Here is a 17707-nt window from a genome sequence, read left to right on the forward strand (position 1 = left end):
GACACTCGGAGTGGGTGGAGAGAAAAAGATGAGATGGAGAAATGACAGAGGGCGCAGAACTAAACATGTTACATAGCCGTTTACTTAATGCAAAAGCAGAATAAAAGAACCCAACAGAAAAGGTGCAACTTCCTCAAAATGGTCTTGAGACATTTTGTTTTTTTTAAGAGGAAAATGTTGAAGAAATTAAAGTATATCCAATTGTTTAAAAGAAACAAAGTGGATGTGAAAAACAAATCACTTTGGGGGATTCAAATGAATTGTCAGAATTGGAAAAAAAGATTGTTGAAATGAGCTTTTTTTTTATTTTAACATTTTGCAACTGTAAGTTGAGGGTAGCATACCTCAACAATTTCTACGTTACTAGAGAGTAAAGTGTCAGATTTCTAATCCTAAAGAAAATGTATTTCTGACAACGAGCCAATATGTCTGGCTTTATCAGCAATTCTTAAACATCTATGATGATTAACTGATCAACCACCATCTTGGGGTCAGCAAGTTTCCATAACAACGACAAGACTATTTATAAATCAACCGACTAGGAGTAATGAGTTGAAAAAAAAGCCTTTTCTGTTCTGCCATCAAAGTGGTAAACTTGCTACTGTTAACTGGGACTGTAACTGGAAAATTGTGATTTCAAAATGTGAGACAATTCAAGGACCAGTAACCAAAACTTTATTTTTAAATGTCCAAAACGACCCATCAAACGTTGTACAATCACTTCCAACATCTGTAGTGGACCAAGAAAACAAACCTAAGCGGTCTAAAATGTTATACGTCTTTCATTTAATGAGATAAATTTTTAAAAGCAAGAAATTATTGACCTTGTAATTTTTCCAACTTGATGAATTTACATTGGAAAAAGTTAGACTACCATTGATCCAGATTGTGCAAAGAGGAACAGAAAAAAGACCCATCTCCATTAATCTTGTGAAGTGTTACAGAACCAAAAGTACTGCAACTTTGCTTTTGAACTAAATGAAAAAGCCTGCTGTGTCAGTCATCCAGGTTACAGCCCAAAGCCGTACCCACCACATATTCAAACAAGGAGGAAACAACTGTCAGAAACTGTTTATCGTCTATAGATTGTACACTGTGACAATAAAACAAATATATACATCAACAATGTTTGGGGGGTTAAGTTTGTGTCTATGGAAAGAAATGGGCCCATTTTCCTGAAATAACTGCTGAAGAGTCCTTAAAGGCAAACATAAAACAGCTGAGTCAGGCAGTTCTAGTTGAGATATAAAGTCAGAGCAGCTGATGATTGACGACTCGAGTAAAGCCAAGAAAATAAAGATGTGAAGGGGCAGAGAATTTAATTTCACCTCAAGACGTTTTCTCTCCACATCTCTGGGATTTGTTTCCCCTTCTTTTTTATTGCTCGCTCTCTCTGATAATAAACAAAAAGAACGGCCATCAGTGACCCTTCCAGCAGGTCATAAAGGTGCTATGGTCTCCGTCTCAAGGCCCACAGGCATCTCACCACTTAATAAGCTCATGTAAGTATTCAGGACCCACCCAATGTGCTGCCATCTTCTATCGGGGAGCAAAAGTAAATGTTCACATGTAGAAACAGGAGGCACTCAGAAAGAGCTCAATTCCCCCTTAAGGTGACACTATGATGTTCCGCTTAAGATGGTGGAACATGAAACCGCATCAGAGTACACACACAGGAACCTTAACCTTTTTCCTTTTGAGTTTAAGCAGATACTGAAAGCATACAGGGATCGTGCAACTGGCAGTGAGCAATAATATATCCAAAACCTAAGAGTCCTCGACTTAAAGATGGAACAAGCAATTGTTTTGTTTTCATTCATATTGCATCACCAGAGTAACAAACTAAAAAGAGTAAATTGATAAGGCTTCGAAGAAACTGTAGAAACTGAGCGAGGAATATATATAATATATATAATATATATAATAGGGGGAACTTATTTAAAGGTATGTTGGTATTGAGGCAAAGCAAGTATTGTTAACAGGCTCCCTTCAGCTCTGCTCCTGCTCCTTGTTTATTGTGCATGTGTGCTTTTACCCTCCCTGCAAAGTTGATGGTTTCATTTTTATTGTTCAGTTGATAGCCCAAAGTTAGCTCCCTGAAGTCCCCCTTCCAAACAGCAGGCATCTCACCAGAACATAGCTAGAAGTCCTTAAGGAAAATCCAATCACAAAATAAACTGTTTGGACTTCATAAAGCACTCCAAAACAACTTCCCACCACTTTTCCAATGACAATATTTGTTTTTTAGGTACATTTTATGCAGGGTTCCTATGCATTCTGAATTGCAAAATTGAACTTTCTAGACGTAAATTTGTTGTCACTTTTTAAAACATTCTAGAAATGTGGTTACAAAACATTTGGTCTGGTATTATATTCTACATGATTCAGAGTTAATGAGCCAACATCATACTGAGCTCAACATCTAATTAAAGGGTTCAGTAAAGCAAGTTGCCAGTTTTTGTTTTTTAGGGGTTTTTGTCAGGAGGATGGAGGGGGAGTGGCATATTGAGTTCTTACTAACTCCCTAGAAATGTTTGCAACTTCTCAAATGGCTACATAAATCCAAACTAAACACAGCTTCTTTAAAGCGCTCTGAGGTTTTGTGTCATTACACCTAGTTAGACCCAATGGTACAATTATAAGTCCACTTATTTCAAGATAAAGAAGCCACAAAATTACCCTATGAAAAATGTTGCTACACAAACAGGATTTACCAAGAAAATATTCATGGCTCAGTCCCAGAAACATTGATTTCTTAATTATTTTTGCGGGTTTGTGAAGATACCTGTCGGCCAGCAGCAGCGGAGCCTTGTGACAAGCTGCCCGGACTGTTTGTGTACTTGTTCTTCTGGAGGTCCATCAGGGCGTCTCGCTGCCGTTCGATGTCCGCCTTGTGCATGCTGTTCAGGGCCTCCAAGCTCTTAGCAGCCACAGAGTTGTGCCGGCGGTCCAGCGAGGAAGACGTGAACCCCCCATTGCTGTTGTCCTGGAAGCGCCGTGCCCCACGGCCGCCCCTGGCAGCCAGGGTGTGGTAATCTCGTGGGAACTCGGCATCACCTGCAGAGATCATGGAATCCTTTCTCTTCTCTCGACCTGCAGACGGGGAGAAATTTGAAAACACAGAAAGGAAGGTTTATGAAGCGAAGTTATCTGCTGTCATTTGAGGTAAAGGCTGATAAACTGCAATTACTTTAAATAAAATTTAACTTAAATTCACAGATCATTTCCAGTCTTTCAGCTTTACTGAACTAAGAAAAAAATGTTTCAGCAAAGAAGCCAGATGTAAGCTGATGGATATGTAGTGCAGATCATAAATTTACATAAACTGATCACAGGCATGAATGTCATTAATGACAATGATTAATGATAGGAAAGAACCCCTGCTAATGTCTGCTCAATCATTATAACAAGTTACATTTCAACTTGACATTTTTTGTAGCCATCAGCAAGCTTCTGGCATAATTCTGACTAATTGATCAATCTCCATGGCAAGTTTATTTAAATTAGTCCATTTCTTAGAATGGAGTCCACTGTGAGGCATATTCAACACATTTTCAAATCAGGTCCAGGTCAGAGACATTCAAAAACTTCATGGCTCTGCAAAAACCTTTTCTGACATAGAAAAGGTTCTCCAAATGAATCATTGTTCATTTGGAGAACTAAATTTGATTCAAGTTCTAATTATGCAACTTCAACTTCTCCTTCTGTTCAAACAAACTCAGGATGTTCATCAGCTGGCAGTAGCTCACCGCCCACATTGGGTTAATTTAACATCATCATGGTCTAAGAGGGCGGAGACCAAGAAGGAAGCCGGTGGCAGCATCATGCTCAAGTGGCATTAATGCATTGAAGGAAGTGGATGAAATAAGAGGACTGCTTCCAACTTCTTGAACATCTAAAAACAGATGCCTGAAACCAATAAACAGTCAATTGCTTTATCAGGACGATGATCTTCAGGTTGAAGTTTTGTATGGTTTAGTTTCATCAGACCTGTCCAGGGTGACCCCGCCTCTCGCCCGGAACGTTAGCTGGAGATAGGCACCAGCAACTCTCCCYATCCCACTAAGGGACAAGGGTGTAAGAAGATGGATAGATAGTTTAATCAGTGCCAAGCTGACTAGGTACTGACTAGGGAAGGTTTATTTCAAAATACTTTCAAACATAATTATTATGTTCATTTTTAAACGATATATCAATATAAACAGGACTCAGAAGGGGGGAAAAATAGGTTAAAAGTGAGTAAATAGTCACAAACAAAACCAAAGTGACAAGTTTTATCACTGCAGTAACAGATTGGATGCAATTCTTTGTTTACCTAATTAGACCTATAACAAAGAGCTGCTTGTGGTTTAGTGTTTTCTTGACGAGTTATTGATCCAGGAAGTTGTTCTTTTTATATACTATTTGCACACAAATTGACAAAAATGTTTGCTTTGACTACTCGCAAAGTATAACAGCCTCACTGACACCAGATAGAGATTTTATCTAACATTAGCTCTTATGAGGTATATCCAAGGCGAAAAGGGAAGGTTTTAAAGCAGAAAACATGATCTGATTCACAATGATAGTACGGTAAATAAATAAAGTCTCTTTAACTTAAGCTCCTTAATGGTGCAAAATTATCTAAATAGTTCAAATGGAAGAAAAAAAAACTTTCCATTAATCCTCAACTGTTTTTCCCTCAATTTTTATGTCAATTTATTATTTGTCTTACAACTAAATGCATAGTAGTATAAATAATAAAAGATGTTCATCAAACATGCATTCTGTCTGGTATAGTCATCACAATAGCTAACCATATTGTGATTTGGTGCACCAAGTCTTTTGCTTTCATCAATTAGTTAAAGCTAAGCTTGAGTTTCATTCATGAAAAACTATTAACAGAAACAAATGAGTCCCTTTTTGCAAAAAAATCTTTAAAAAATAAAAAATAAAAAAAACTTTGCACATAGATCTGTTGTGAGTTTATCTAGATAGAAAACAGAGACGTGGAAGTGAGAAACTACACCTCTGGCATTTTGGCGGCGCGTGAAAACGAGGAGAACATCTGTCTGTTTTTACAACTGTAACTGTCCTGGGAACCCCAAGGCAAGACGAAACAGTCATGCAGTAAAATCTCCTATTATATGTGAACAGTCTCATGTGTGACGCTCAATGAGAAGTGACAGAAATGGGGATGTCTGTCTCCAGGGGTAATGAAGTTTAGTGCCCTCTTGTGACCAATTACACACAAAGCACCTCTCGCTTGAGGACGGTGATCAGTTACAGCACATTTGCAGTTTTCATGAGTTAAATTAAACCAAAAATAAGATGATTAAGTAAGACAGGAGTCAACATTTAGTAGGAATGTCACAGGACAACATTCTACTGCAGAACATTATGTAGAATGTACTGTGCAGAAAACATTTTACAAAAGAAACGTTTTACAACACATGCACTCACACCTCTAAGGTCATGGAAGCAGATTTCTGCATTAATAATGCTTGAAAGATGGTTTTAATGCAATAGATATTTGGTGATGGCCTCATTTTCTCAACCATAGTCTCCATGTTCATATCTATAAAAGTAAAAGTATTTCATCCCTTCAGATTTCAAGTCTTTGTTTCGCTAAAGTGAGAAATAATCTAATTATATTTTTAGCACAAAATAAAGACTTTCAATTGGGATTATTATTTTGATCCCAATGTCCCGACAGTTCAGCAACAAATCTCAAAAATAAAAACGTGCCTAATTAAATTTCTCTCAGCTGCTTTTGTTTTTGTCTAAAATCATAAATGTTCAGACAAATCAGGCTAAAGTTTTATCAAATGTGCCACAGCATCACTCTTAGGTTAGCTTATTAAAGTAATTATGAGATAAGGGGTTAAAAAACAACATCAAGGTGTGGAGTGGAATTTGTTTAAAAAGGACACAAAAATCTGCTAAAAGTTTCAAGGAGAATTTACTCGTTCACAGATTTAAATAGCGGTTCAAGATTACCACACAAATGAATTTTAAAGTACAGGAATGGTCCCTTTTTGTCATTCTGGCCTACATAAACACCGAGTTTAACAAGCTCATATTAGCTGTATGTAGTGAGCTTTTCTAAGCTTTGGTAAAAAAAATAAAATAAAAAAAAACTGTAGGAGATACTGCAATGTGTCAAACCAATCACCAACATCTAGACGCCCCATAAGTGGAAATAAAGGGCACAGATAGTGCATCCAACTGGCCATTTATGTTCTAATTATCTTGAAAAACAGCAGCCAAACAAATATCATGTTGAAGAAGTTCCTTGTGATGTTTATATTTCACTCAAAGGTGTGACGGAGAATGCAAGTTAATATTTTGTACAACATGCAGAGTCCAGTTTCCATTTTCAGGGTAAAAGGTTTTACAGAGGAACAACCAGAGCAACTATAAATGCCCACTGCCAGAGGAGGGACACCATGGTTTTCTCTAACAAACCATTAGGTTCTTTCCCATCAACCATTTGGGAATTAATCACAGCAAAAAACATGGACAGTCATGGCATGGAAACTGGGAAGCACAATGACTCTTTGAAAGGCAAATAATTAAAAACTACATCCATGAGAAGCAGGTCAATAAAGCAGCTGACTGCAGGCTGGCTAGTCTGGTAAATGGCTCCACTAATGAGCTAATAGCTTTTTATGCATGTGTCAGAACAGCAAGGTATAATCTTGTTTAACTGCCAGTCCAATGTTAAATTTAGTGTTAGTAGTTCTACTTCAGTGTACAAATCCAAATAAATACCATAAATAAAAACTAACCAATTATACGCGGTAAGTCAAATCTGATTTTAATTTGAAATGTGTGTAAAATCCTACAAAAACATGGCACTTCGAGACCATGTTAAACTCATGATGGCATTTTGGCCCATGCCTTTTTTTCCCAGCCATATGATTTAAGACTCATAATTCATGGCCCAACAAACTAATAGACAATGCTTCTGAAATAATGACAATGAACTGACTGGTTTCAATTTAAAAATCTTTAAACTCTGGGACATCTCAGTTTTTTCTCACATTACACTGAAAGTAGTATTTATGTTGGCTGGTTGGCTTCATGTCATGTTAAAACGCTTCTCCAAGGAGCAATATGGAAAAGGGCAGCAGAAGCAGGATAATATTTCTATAGAAATTCTTTACATATTGAATTATTAGAGTTTTCTGCTGGGGTATTGATCGTCTTGCTGCAGGAAGAACAGCGAATTGCTCCATCAATATTTTGTCTCATGCAAGCTTGTGTTTTTGGACTGTTTTAGTAAATCTTAAAGGTATTGCTGAATAGCTTTGCAAGCATTCAGGAAATGCTGAATAACTGTCTGGACTAGTTATTGATGAAGTTCGTCTCACCAGTCTCCTTACAACTTTACTATAGTGCCGTCTTCTCAAAAAACGCAGTTGACACTTCATAACTACCTAGACTATTTAAACTGCTAGACTGAACTGGTTGTGTTATTAGTGCACTAACGTCAGTCTGATGATTTATCCTGAATTTATTGGACTTGGTTCATAATATTTAAATGGTGGACTATGAACATGAATTAGTTCTTTTGAAGGTCTGATCTAAATTTACAAGTTAATGATTATATTGGATAATTAATCTCTAACCAAGTCGCATTCTGGTTTTAAAGAAAATGAGCAGATCTGCATAAAAATCAAATAGAATTTCTTCAACAAATGTTTTATATGGGGTTAGGTCATAATTTTACACATCAACACACAAACAAATAAGCAGGTAAAAAAAAAATTTAAGTTACATTAAACTCCCGTGACTAAAACTAAATGGACTTAATCCAATTAGGGATTGTCTAATGGATTTTCACCCACATTAGGAAAATTTCCAGACAACTTTCTGTTAAAGTAAAATTTGGAGGTAAACAGACACATAATGTGCATACTGTGCACTACAAACAAACTGAATTACATGACCTGCAGGGCTTTGACCAACACAGTCTCCACACATTATTGATCTCTCCCCTAAGTGTTCTCCTTTTGCCCACTGAGCAGCAGAGATCCACTGAAGCAGGACCTTAAAGTTGATTAGCTTGCACTTAGCACATTTTACTGCTCTGTGCTGCACAACAAAACGCCACATCGCTGCATGTTTGACCTTTTTCCATGAGAATATACAAGCCAAAGCATATTTATCAAACATTTAGCCGTCACTGGGAAAGTTTCCCAGGGCATATCTTTCACTTGCCTTGAGCTTGAAATTGCTGCAGTAATTAATAATCATCATTCAAAGTTTCCTGTCTGTGCATTCACCCCGACAACAACGACGTTTGTGGTATTTCAAATAGTGTCTCAGTCGGTCACAGATGGAAGTTTTCTGATGGCAGCACAGCAGCATGCCAATGTGTATCCATGGTAAGGCTATAAAACCGAAGGGAACTTGCAGAGACCGCAGGAACATCCATACCGGGCCCTGTCACTATAATTTATGTGAAGCCTTGAGCAAACTTCTTCAGAGTGTGTGTGTGTGTGTATGTGTTTCAGTGGGTGGAATTGGAAGTGTGTGAGGCAGACAGACGCGCCGTTCTGCCGCAATACCTGCTGTAATTTACCTTCTTGAAATAACTCTGGTACAGGAATGATTGCTTACTCAACTGAGTTGTTGAAAATATTAAACCTGTTGACTAAGGAATGTATTCTTAGTAAAAAAACTAATTAGGCTAATTTTCATTAAGATTTTATATGTAGCAAAACTGGCTACCTTCTAATTCAGTGCACAGTTTAGGCAAAACGTTTTGTTGTCAGTATTTTGCTAGATATGTTTCCACTGTACACTAAAAAACAAGATATTAACTCGAACAAGGAGTCGATTTTCAACTGCATGCACCTTTGTTAGTAACCATGTTTTCTCTATGATCCGCATGCAGCAACTTTGCACCCATTGTAGACTAAGGCTTCTACTTTCTGTAGAATTTAGTTCATCCCTGATGTTTTTCTCACACAGACAGCTTCTTTACCGCTCTTCCTCCTAAAGGTCACTGTCCAAAAGCATTCACCTAACTATGTGTAGAAACAATCATACCAAGCAACTTGTCAGGGTTGGCCAAATGATTGTGTGGTGCATTTCTCAAAAAAGGCCTTTTGTACATCTTGCTGAACAGTTTTAGACATCCTGATGTCTTCTGGGCTGTAACTTAACTCCACTTCAAGTTATTGATGACCTAGAAATTATTCACTGAGCTGCCAAACTCCTAGTGACCTAATATTTTTCAACAGAGTGAAACTGGCAGCAGTTTCTAATTTACAGGTAACCGTTAGTAACATAAGACACTTATTTTAAACATATATGCTCCCTATTTGTAGTGTGACTTTCTACCAAACCGTTTTTGGTGCTAAACTAGTGTTTAGTTTCTTTGAGTTTTCACCTCCACAAACTTTGACGGCAATCAACTCTTCACGAGAAGGAAGAACAAGACCATCAAAGTGTTGTGAGCAACATTTTTAAAACCAAAATAATGTAAATACTAAGCTTCAGCATTAATACGAGGCTGAATTAGTTATGGAATAACGACGGCTCACACATCATCTTCCTGCTGTTTATCTAGAGATCACCCATGATGGAGTTTATGTAGCTCAACCTGCCGCCTGCAGCTGCATTTACAGCCCATATTTTCCACAAAACCGGAACCTTCACTTCCAACAGAGTTATTAAACACCGCCACGTCTCTTAACATTAACAGGAAGCCTTTGTAAATCATTTGAATGATTTGTACAATGCCTGTTTTCCAGCACTGAACTGCATTCAAACATTTCATGTCATAAAAAAACAATTTTGTGAATTTATGGCAGCAGTAAGAGCAAGCCAACAAACTGATAACACGGGACAAAATGCTTTGATTGGTGTTTGTCCTCTTACAGATTTCTCTAAGATCCAACTAGATATCGCACAATGATGTAAAGTACAGATCAAAAGGTCTACCTATTTTAGTGTACTGAAATTAAGCTAGGTGATAATTTCATGCAAAATCCATGAAAAAGGTGACTATAATAAGCCTCTCGTCACTGTATACAATACACCACATGATCTAAAGATGAAAATCATAATACTGTTCCTTTATATAAACTCCAGCCATTAATATTTGCTTAAAAGTACAGAAATTTCAATACTTGAATATGTCCTAATTTTTAAATAATCTTTTACACACTCTGCATAATAACTGAACCACAAGACAATTTTATCTCTAATTAGTTCCACATGAATGCACGTTTAGAAAAACATGTTGGGAGTCCACAGAATTTGGTTTCACTCAAATGATTGTGACAGCTTACATTTTAGTAAAGGTTCTTCTTGAATAACATTTTGAGAAAGTTCAGGTCTAAATTATTTGCATAGGGACAAGTGTTTAAACGACCCATACACGTATACTAAAACCCAATTACTTACTAACCCCAAAGCCCGTTTTCCAAATTGAACTAGACACAAATATTATGCACACAAAATCATGAGCAGCTTCCACTAGTAAAATTAAGACATTGTTCATAAACGTGTAGGAGCAGCTTCATCCCCCCTGCTCCATTGTTTCTGCTCTCCACTGTGTCATTAGTGCTTCTGCTCCTGGTGTTAGTTAATGGGATGCCAATTCCTCCCAGCTCCCCCCTGGCAACGCCTCTGTTATTATGGCTCCACAGTTCTTAACCCAGTAACTAGTCAAGTTGATGAATTGCCCTTTAATTTTTGCATTCTAAATAAAATGCTTAATCTTTAATGTTGGTGCAGATCCCCACTGAGAGGATGTCAGATTTTTGTTTCACTCACATCTATAAAAGCAGTTTTACACAAATTCCAACCATGGCCAAAGAGCCCATTCAGTTTAAAACCACGTATGCAGTGTCTTGAAAATGAATTCACAACCAGACGCTTCTATTCCACTTTGACTGACGTTAGACATTTTCCAAAGAATAGGCAAAAATTTCATTTTCAATTTTTGTAACTGCTGCAAAATAAGATTCTACAGAGTCGTCACTCAAGGAGGCTAAAAACAACAGATAAAACTAGACTTTTCAGAATATCTTTAAAAGCTTTTGAAGACCATGCATGATTTTTTTTCCCCCCCACATCACAATAATGGTCCGTCATATAAAATCTCAATGAAATGCACTGAAGTTTGCCTTTGTATTGTACCGAATGGGAAAAAATTAAGAGGGTGCCAACATTTTTGCAAGGCATTCGCTATTTAGATTATGCTGGAAGTCTTCTGAATAATTTAAGCAACAGAATTTGGATGCATGTGATCCGGTGCGTATCATTATTCTGCGTTTATCGCAGCTCAGAGAAGCCTAAACACAAAGTGAGTGATTGTCATTGTGCCACTGATATTATATTTCAGAGATCCTGGACACATTCCAGAAGGCTACTCAAGGCCGGCCACATCCAAACAATTTTTCATTACGAGGCCGAAAGCGTTTCAGTGTGTTGGTAGTACAACCTTGGCCACTGCCAGCCAGCTAGGGTCTGACACATGCAGTTTGTTAGTTTTATGGTTTCATTGGGCTCAGATCTAATCATTTATACTCGGCCCTGCTTCACTCAGAATTTATTTCAAATTATTTTCCCCCCCTCTCGACGGTTTGATTTGGAAGCTGTGATTTGTTGCGAGTTTATCCCAGAGCAGCAGATCGCATCCTCATAACGATGAGGCGCACGTATTTCGCTGCATGAAATGTCATGTATATTCTTCACAAATCCATTAATAAGAACCGAGGCAGGAAAGAAGAGGTTGCGACAGAAATTCATACCTAGCCAAAACATACACTGTCAATTGTTTTTTTATGCTTTTCATTTTGACCTAGTTTTGCTTTGAAAAGCGAAACTTTTAGTACTTTATTGGGATAGTATCTGGCTAATTAAAAGCAATAAAAAAAATGGTTGGTCAAGAAAAGATTTCTAACTACACAAAGACGTAGTGCTACCAAATGAATCTTTGATAATGTTTCATTCTCAAAAGCTTTTAAGACTTGTGGCAACATCAGGTGACGCTTTGAGTACAAATACTTGGCTCGTTTATGGAAAACAGCATAATCTACCATACACATATTGGCTCAATTTGGACAGTGCTATACGTTTAAATATGGATGCCAATAGGAAATCTCATACAGCATTAAAGTGTAGAAGCAGTGTAGAAGATTCACTGCAGAACAATTCAACTTACATCAAGGGTCCTCAACCTTTTTGCAACCAAGAGTTACTTCAGGGGTACAGAGTAATAAACAAGGCTGCCAGTTTAAAACAGTCTACGATTACTTGCATAACTTAGTGATGTGTACTTTTGGAACTGCTTAAATATTTGCACAAAAGCTAAAACTAAAACCAGCTACATGGCAAGAGAAACGTTACATCTCTTAGTGGAAAAGAGATCTTATTTATGCATTTAGGAAGGAGAGTGACATTTATAAATAGTTGCTATGGGTCACAAATTCAAAGAGTACAAGTGATTATTTTGGCAATATTGGCTAAAGTGGATCCCAGGTATTCACAGAGGTTAAGGCCACAACAGTCTGCAAAATACGTCAAATTGGTGAATATTTGAGACTCCCCTTAGAAACACTCATAACTACCTACTTTAATAGTTCCATCAACAGATATACCTAAACATGTTTTCATACACATAGCTAGTGCAGAAGCTACCATCTCCAGTCTCTTTAATCTCGAGAATACAACCAATCAGCATCAAGGAGTCTTCATATAAAATAAAAATATACAAAATTAGCAAAAAAAAAAAAAGACAAATTCTACAGATAGTTTTCAGTTTTCAATATTTTGGAACATGGTTTTGTAATATGCAAGTACCTGGAGAGAACCCACCCGCGCTCAGGGAAAACATGCAAACTTTGTGCAGAAAGGCTGGGATTCGAATCCAGGGCAAGGGGTGAGGCAACAGTGCTGCCATGTGCGCCAACTGAACCACTGACTTCAAGTAATGTAGAAGCAGTCTGCTACTCTGTTCGTTGATCTGTTCGTTTATGGAACGAACAGATCCATAAACAAACTAAACTGCTGCCGGAGTTTAATCAACTCTACATTAATAGAATAATCAATAAAGAGTCCTATTTCATCTCCATAGTGTCACAAAATGCATTTCTAACAATGTAATTTCAGAATGATGAGATCTTCAGTGAAATCACATTCCAAGAAAATTATTTAATATTCTGTATTTTCTTTCCTAATAAGATTATTTTTTTCATATACTTCCCGTATTTGAAAAATGAATCACCAGCATATTTATTCATTTTCGCACAACATTCCAATTTCGAAATTGAACTGCTGGAAACATGCTGCAGGCTAAAGCCAAGTTGACTTCTGTCTCTCATCTTACTCTTCCTTTCCATCTCACCATCGTCAATTCTTCAATCATTAGATGCAATTAATTACAGGAGGAGGCAGTATGCCACAACTCGTGCAGCTCTCCAGGGCAGCTGAAAATAAAAATAAATGCTCCGCAGGATCAGAATGTAAATGGGTGCCGACTATATTTAGACGGATGCGCGCTTTTGCTGAATGCAAAATTGCTGCCAAATGAAACTGTTGCCAGCAGCAAGATGGTAAATTCGGGATCACAGAGTAACAGTGTGAAGCCGATAAAAAAAAGGAGGTCACTCTCTCAAAAGTCTCACCCACAGTGTTGATATTCTTAGAGAGCCACAAAATTGAAGTTAAAATATCTATTGGTCCTTAAAACAGCTTTATTTCAGCTGGTTGAATTATGAAATAATTTTTCGAGAGCATAGTCACAACTGAAATCAAATATATACACTATGTGTTAAAAATTAAGCCGCCTCCTGTTTTAGGTCAGTTAATTTTATGGCAGCTTAAAGCCAGGATAATGAGAATTTTAAAAAGTTATTTCAACTTCATTCAAGTTCAAAATTTGACATGCATCTTCTTAGCATTTGGTAGAATTGCCTTTGAACTGTATGATTAGGTCCAAAGTCTTTCTATATTTAGACCAAACCTCGTGTAACCAAGTCAAGTTTGTACACCATTTTACTTGCATCTTGACTTTGTTGTACTTTAACCATTTTGTCAATAATGCAACTTGTACATGTTTGAGACCACTGTTATTTTGAAGACCATATGTTCCCAAGCTTCATCTTCATAGCACATGTCTTCAGATGTTGTGCAAGTATAAAAGTCGTTCTTCTGTTCTAGAATACAGTGTGAGGGGTCAACATGCTTTTATCAGAGGTCAAAACATCGTAGTAGTACATTTTTTTCCACCCAACAAAGCCACATAGGAGAAGCACGTGATATTGTAGCGATTTGACAAGTTGCAAACATAGAACTAATAATCCCACATAATGCCTTGGAGTGGCAGGCAATCAGTAAACATTGACAGTAAAAACGGTATTAACATTGGCCTCACGTGTGTGACTGTACTTTTTTTCTGAACTCCAAGCAAGTTCAGTGCTTTTTTGAACCCCAAGGAAACCTCTCTGCTGAATTCCTAATATTATTCATAGCTGATCCTAAATTTGATGACCTGTCTTCAAAATGGAAATATAATTCAGGACAATCTGGTGACGGGAACAGAAGACAATTACGAGAACCAAGGACAGCTGAGGTTTCATCATCTTTACCTCCATTCCTGATCTGCTCACACTCATTCAGCTACACTGCCTGAATTTAAGTCTGTCTGCTGCCATTTTAAGATAAAAATTTTCATTCATATCAGGTCATCCTAGCTCCAAGTGCTCTGGGACAATATGCATCAATTTTCCAACACTCAGGATGTGGTCCATCCATGGTGACTTTAAGATGAGAGGCTGCATGATTAGGATATCAGATTATCATGCAGCTGAAACTCAGACAGCCATGTTCATTTGCAGATGGAGGTCTGAATTTGGCAACTGAAGAGCAGATGGATCAAACGATCCCTTTCAGGTTACACTACCAATGCACAGTCCATGCAGGAGTCCGCCCCATTTTTCAGCCAATAAGAACAAACCTGGTTTGATGCCAGATACCCATTTCTACTTAGAGGAAGAACTGGTAATTAGAAAATGATATTTCTGGCTCATCTGAGTCCAGGACACATTGTGAAGGTGAATAATTGATATCACTGAGTGAACGGAGGGACAGGATGTGTCAGGGCTTGAGATCTGTTAGAGGCCACTAATCAGTGTCTCACACTGGGCTCTGGGAGGAAGCCAGTTCAATGGTTCAGCTTTGAAATCTCCAGGAAAAACACACACCATCAACAGAACAAGAACTATTGTAAATATATGTGTGGAACCAATTCAAAATACCAGAATCTATATTATGAATGACTAAACATTCTCCTTTACTGTCTTACGTTACTTTCACACCACTCAAAACTCTAATGTCTCAATAAAAATCCACTTACAAGCAATGCAAAAGTTTTTTAAGTTAAAACTAAAGAAAACTCCAAGTCTTGCAAATACAAGTATGACTAGAGCATCAGCATCTCAGAGTTTAAACATCCATGATAAATTCTTATTAAGAGAGGAGCAGAGAGAAGAAACGACTCATTTTGGGAAATAACAAAACTGATTTTCAAATGCTATGTATAAAACAAGTCATACATGTCATATTAACTCAACAAAACATGGTTACAAACTTATAAAGAGCAATATTAGTTTCACAGTTTTCTAAAGGAAATGATGAGAAAAATCCCCTGGTAAATCCATTCATCCATGCATTCACCAGATCAGTTCAGAGGAAATCCACCGACTTGCATAGACTAAACAACTTGGTGTTGTAACATAAGCTTCTGGTGCATCTCTCTTCTCTGTGCAAGTCATTTTATATTTTCAAGCTTAAATTTCCTGATGGTAAAAACTAACATGAAGAGGAAATGATATAAAAACCAGAAATTCAGGAATAACCCATGTCCTCTAATAGCCAGAGGCTCATTTTGACACTTTTCTGTGACAGAAAGTCTCATCTGCCAACACAAACTAAAGTGTGGAGTGCATTTAAAACCAGAGCACCATGGACCAGCTGATATACTGTCACCATGTATCCAGAACCCTCTGAATTATCCCAGACATAAGGAAGAACTTGTATGGTCTTCTATTCAGAGGAAAAACTCTGAAGTCTCTTAACTTTACAATGTAAGTCAGAGAAAGATTCAGTTCAGTGCCTCTACATCTCCTTCCAGCCTCACTAATAGAAGCAGACTCACAGAGACTGCAGTCTACTTCCGTCTCTGCTCGTTATCCCTGATGTTCTCCGTACTGTTCATGTCCCCTGTCTCCTCTTGGCCCTGGGTATGTGGGGCTGACAGCTCTGTGGGCTCCAAGCCAGAAATGATACTGGCACGTGTGTAGGTCAGCATCTCTCTGGGGACGAAGGCAAACAGAAAATCACAACACGTTTAACAGGAGGCCGTGCCCTGGTGACTTGGCTGTACTCCAGGAGTTTGCCTCTTTTTCCTTTTTCTTCACATATGTCCCACTATAGTTTAAACCAATTGGATAAATAAAATCACTAAGGTGGACCCATAAATGCTGATAGTGTGATGCCATGTGTTGGTCTGGCATCATTTGGTTCTTGAGGGCCCCTGGTTCCTTCAGTGTAGCAGGTTTGTTGAGCTGCTCAGATTGAAAACAGCTACATCTTTATGAGACAAAAACTTAGGAAATGTACCATTTATATTCGAGTGAGCTTTTCACATCCTTTATTTTTATTTTATTTTGTAAGCGTATTATGTTGTCTAAGAATAAATGTTGTTCAGTTTCATCGCTTACGTTTAAACAATAAAATGATAAAATCACGAAAAGAACATCATGTTCGATGCTTCTAAATGACACTGAATGGAGTCGAGTTTCAGTGTGTTTAGGCGAGTTTTGACTCTTTGTAGTTCGTTACTGTCCACAGAGAAAGTTTGCGTGGCTGCCGCACAAGGTAGCGTATATTTACGCAAACTTTCACGCTACGTTCATTTTCATACGTGCCGAGTTGTGTGCAACATATGGCGATGCACATTTTTTGTGCGTACACACGCTTTATACTCGAGGCCCCAGAAGAGGAAAGTTTTCAAATCTCGACTACAGAAACAAAAAAAAACAAAAAAACGTTTCTGATCACTAAAATAGCTAAGAACCGGCAAGTTATGCTAACAAGACCACATTCTGCTATGGAGGTTGTTACTGAGGGAAAAAAATTCAAAGTTAGCAATGTTCAATTTCTAAAGCTTGCTCACTTTTGGGTAATCTGTCCCCAAAAAATATTTTTGCCATACCATAGTAAAAGTGGCGAGTGCTTATACTGACATTAAACCAGACATTAGTATTTTTTTAGTAAGTTTGCACTAGGATCATTTAGTTGGATAGAAGCTATGTATGCTCATGTCAGTTGAGAAGTTATACAGCATCAGTAAAATATTAAACTCATAGTAGGGAGATTATATACCATTTTTAAGTAATCATATTAATGCAGTAAGTTTTATCTGTAAGCTGAAAGTTGGAGGGGTTCTATACATTTTCTTCTTATTTCCAACCGTGCATCAGTCAATCCCTTCCTGCTGCGTCTGTTGCTCCCAGCAACGGCTAAAAATGCATTTTTAAAGGAAAGTTTTTCCTTCCAACAGCTGGTGCCGTTTTGCATTCAGGCAGAATTTTCTTTGAACATCAGGAAACAGAGTTTGGCTTTTTCAGCCAAGAACTGATTCAAGAACTGATTCGTTGTAATTGTAGCAATTGGTCATAACAGGAAACTAACTTTTCATCTG

General features: G+C 37.6%; 1 protein-coding gene across 8 annotated transcripts in view; it reads right to left on the reverse strand.

The window, feature by feature from the left end:
- The window catches only part of srcin1b (SRC kinase signaling inhibitor 1b), a 99500-nt gene that overhangs the window by 64580 nt on the left and 17213 nt on the right, over nucleotides 1–17707 (reverse strand). For 7 of the 8 annotated variants that reach the window (XM_017310821.1, XM_017310820.1, XM_017310819.1 and 4 more), the window contains exon 2: nucleotides 2786–3093. In XM_017310821.1, coding sequence (XP_017166310.1) covers nucleotides 2786–3093 — 308 coding nt within the window. Of the gene's footprint in view, nucleotides 1–2785; nucleotides 3094–16159; nucleotides 16317–17707 lie in introns of all 8 variants that reach the window. The other variant, XM_017310825.1, reaches the window with a different exon arrangement.

This window comes from Poecilia reticulata, linkage group LG19 (genome assembly GCF_000633615.1).
Source record: "Poecilia reticulata strain Guanapo linkage group LG19, Guppy_female_1.0+MT, whole genome shotgun sequence".
NCBI lineage: Eukaryota > Metazoa > Chordata > Actinopteri > Cyprinodontiformes > Poeciliidae > Poecilia > Poecilia reticulata.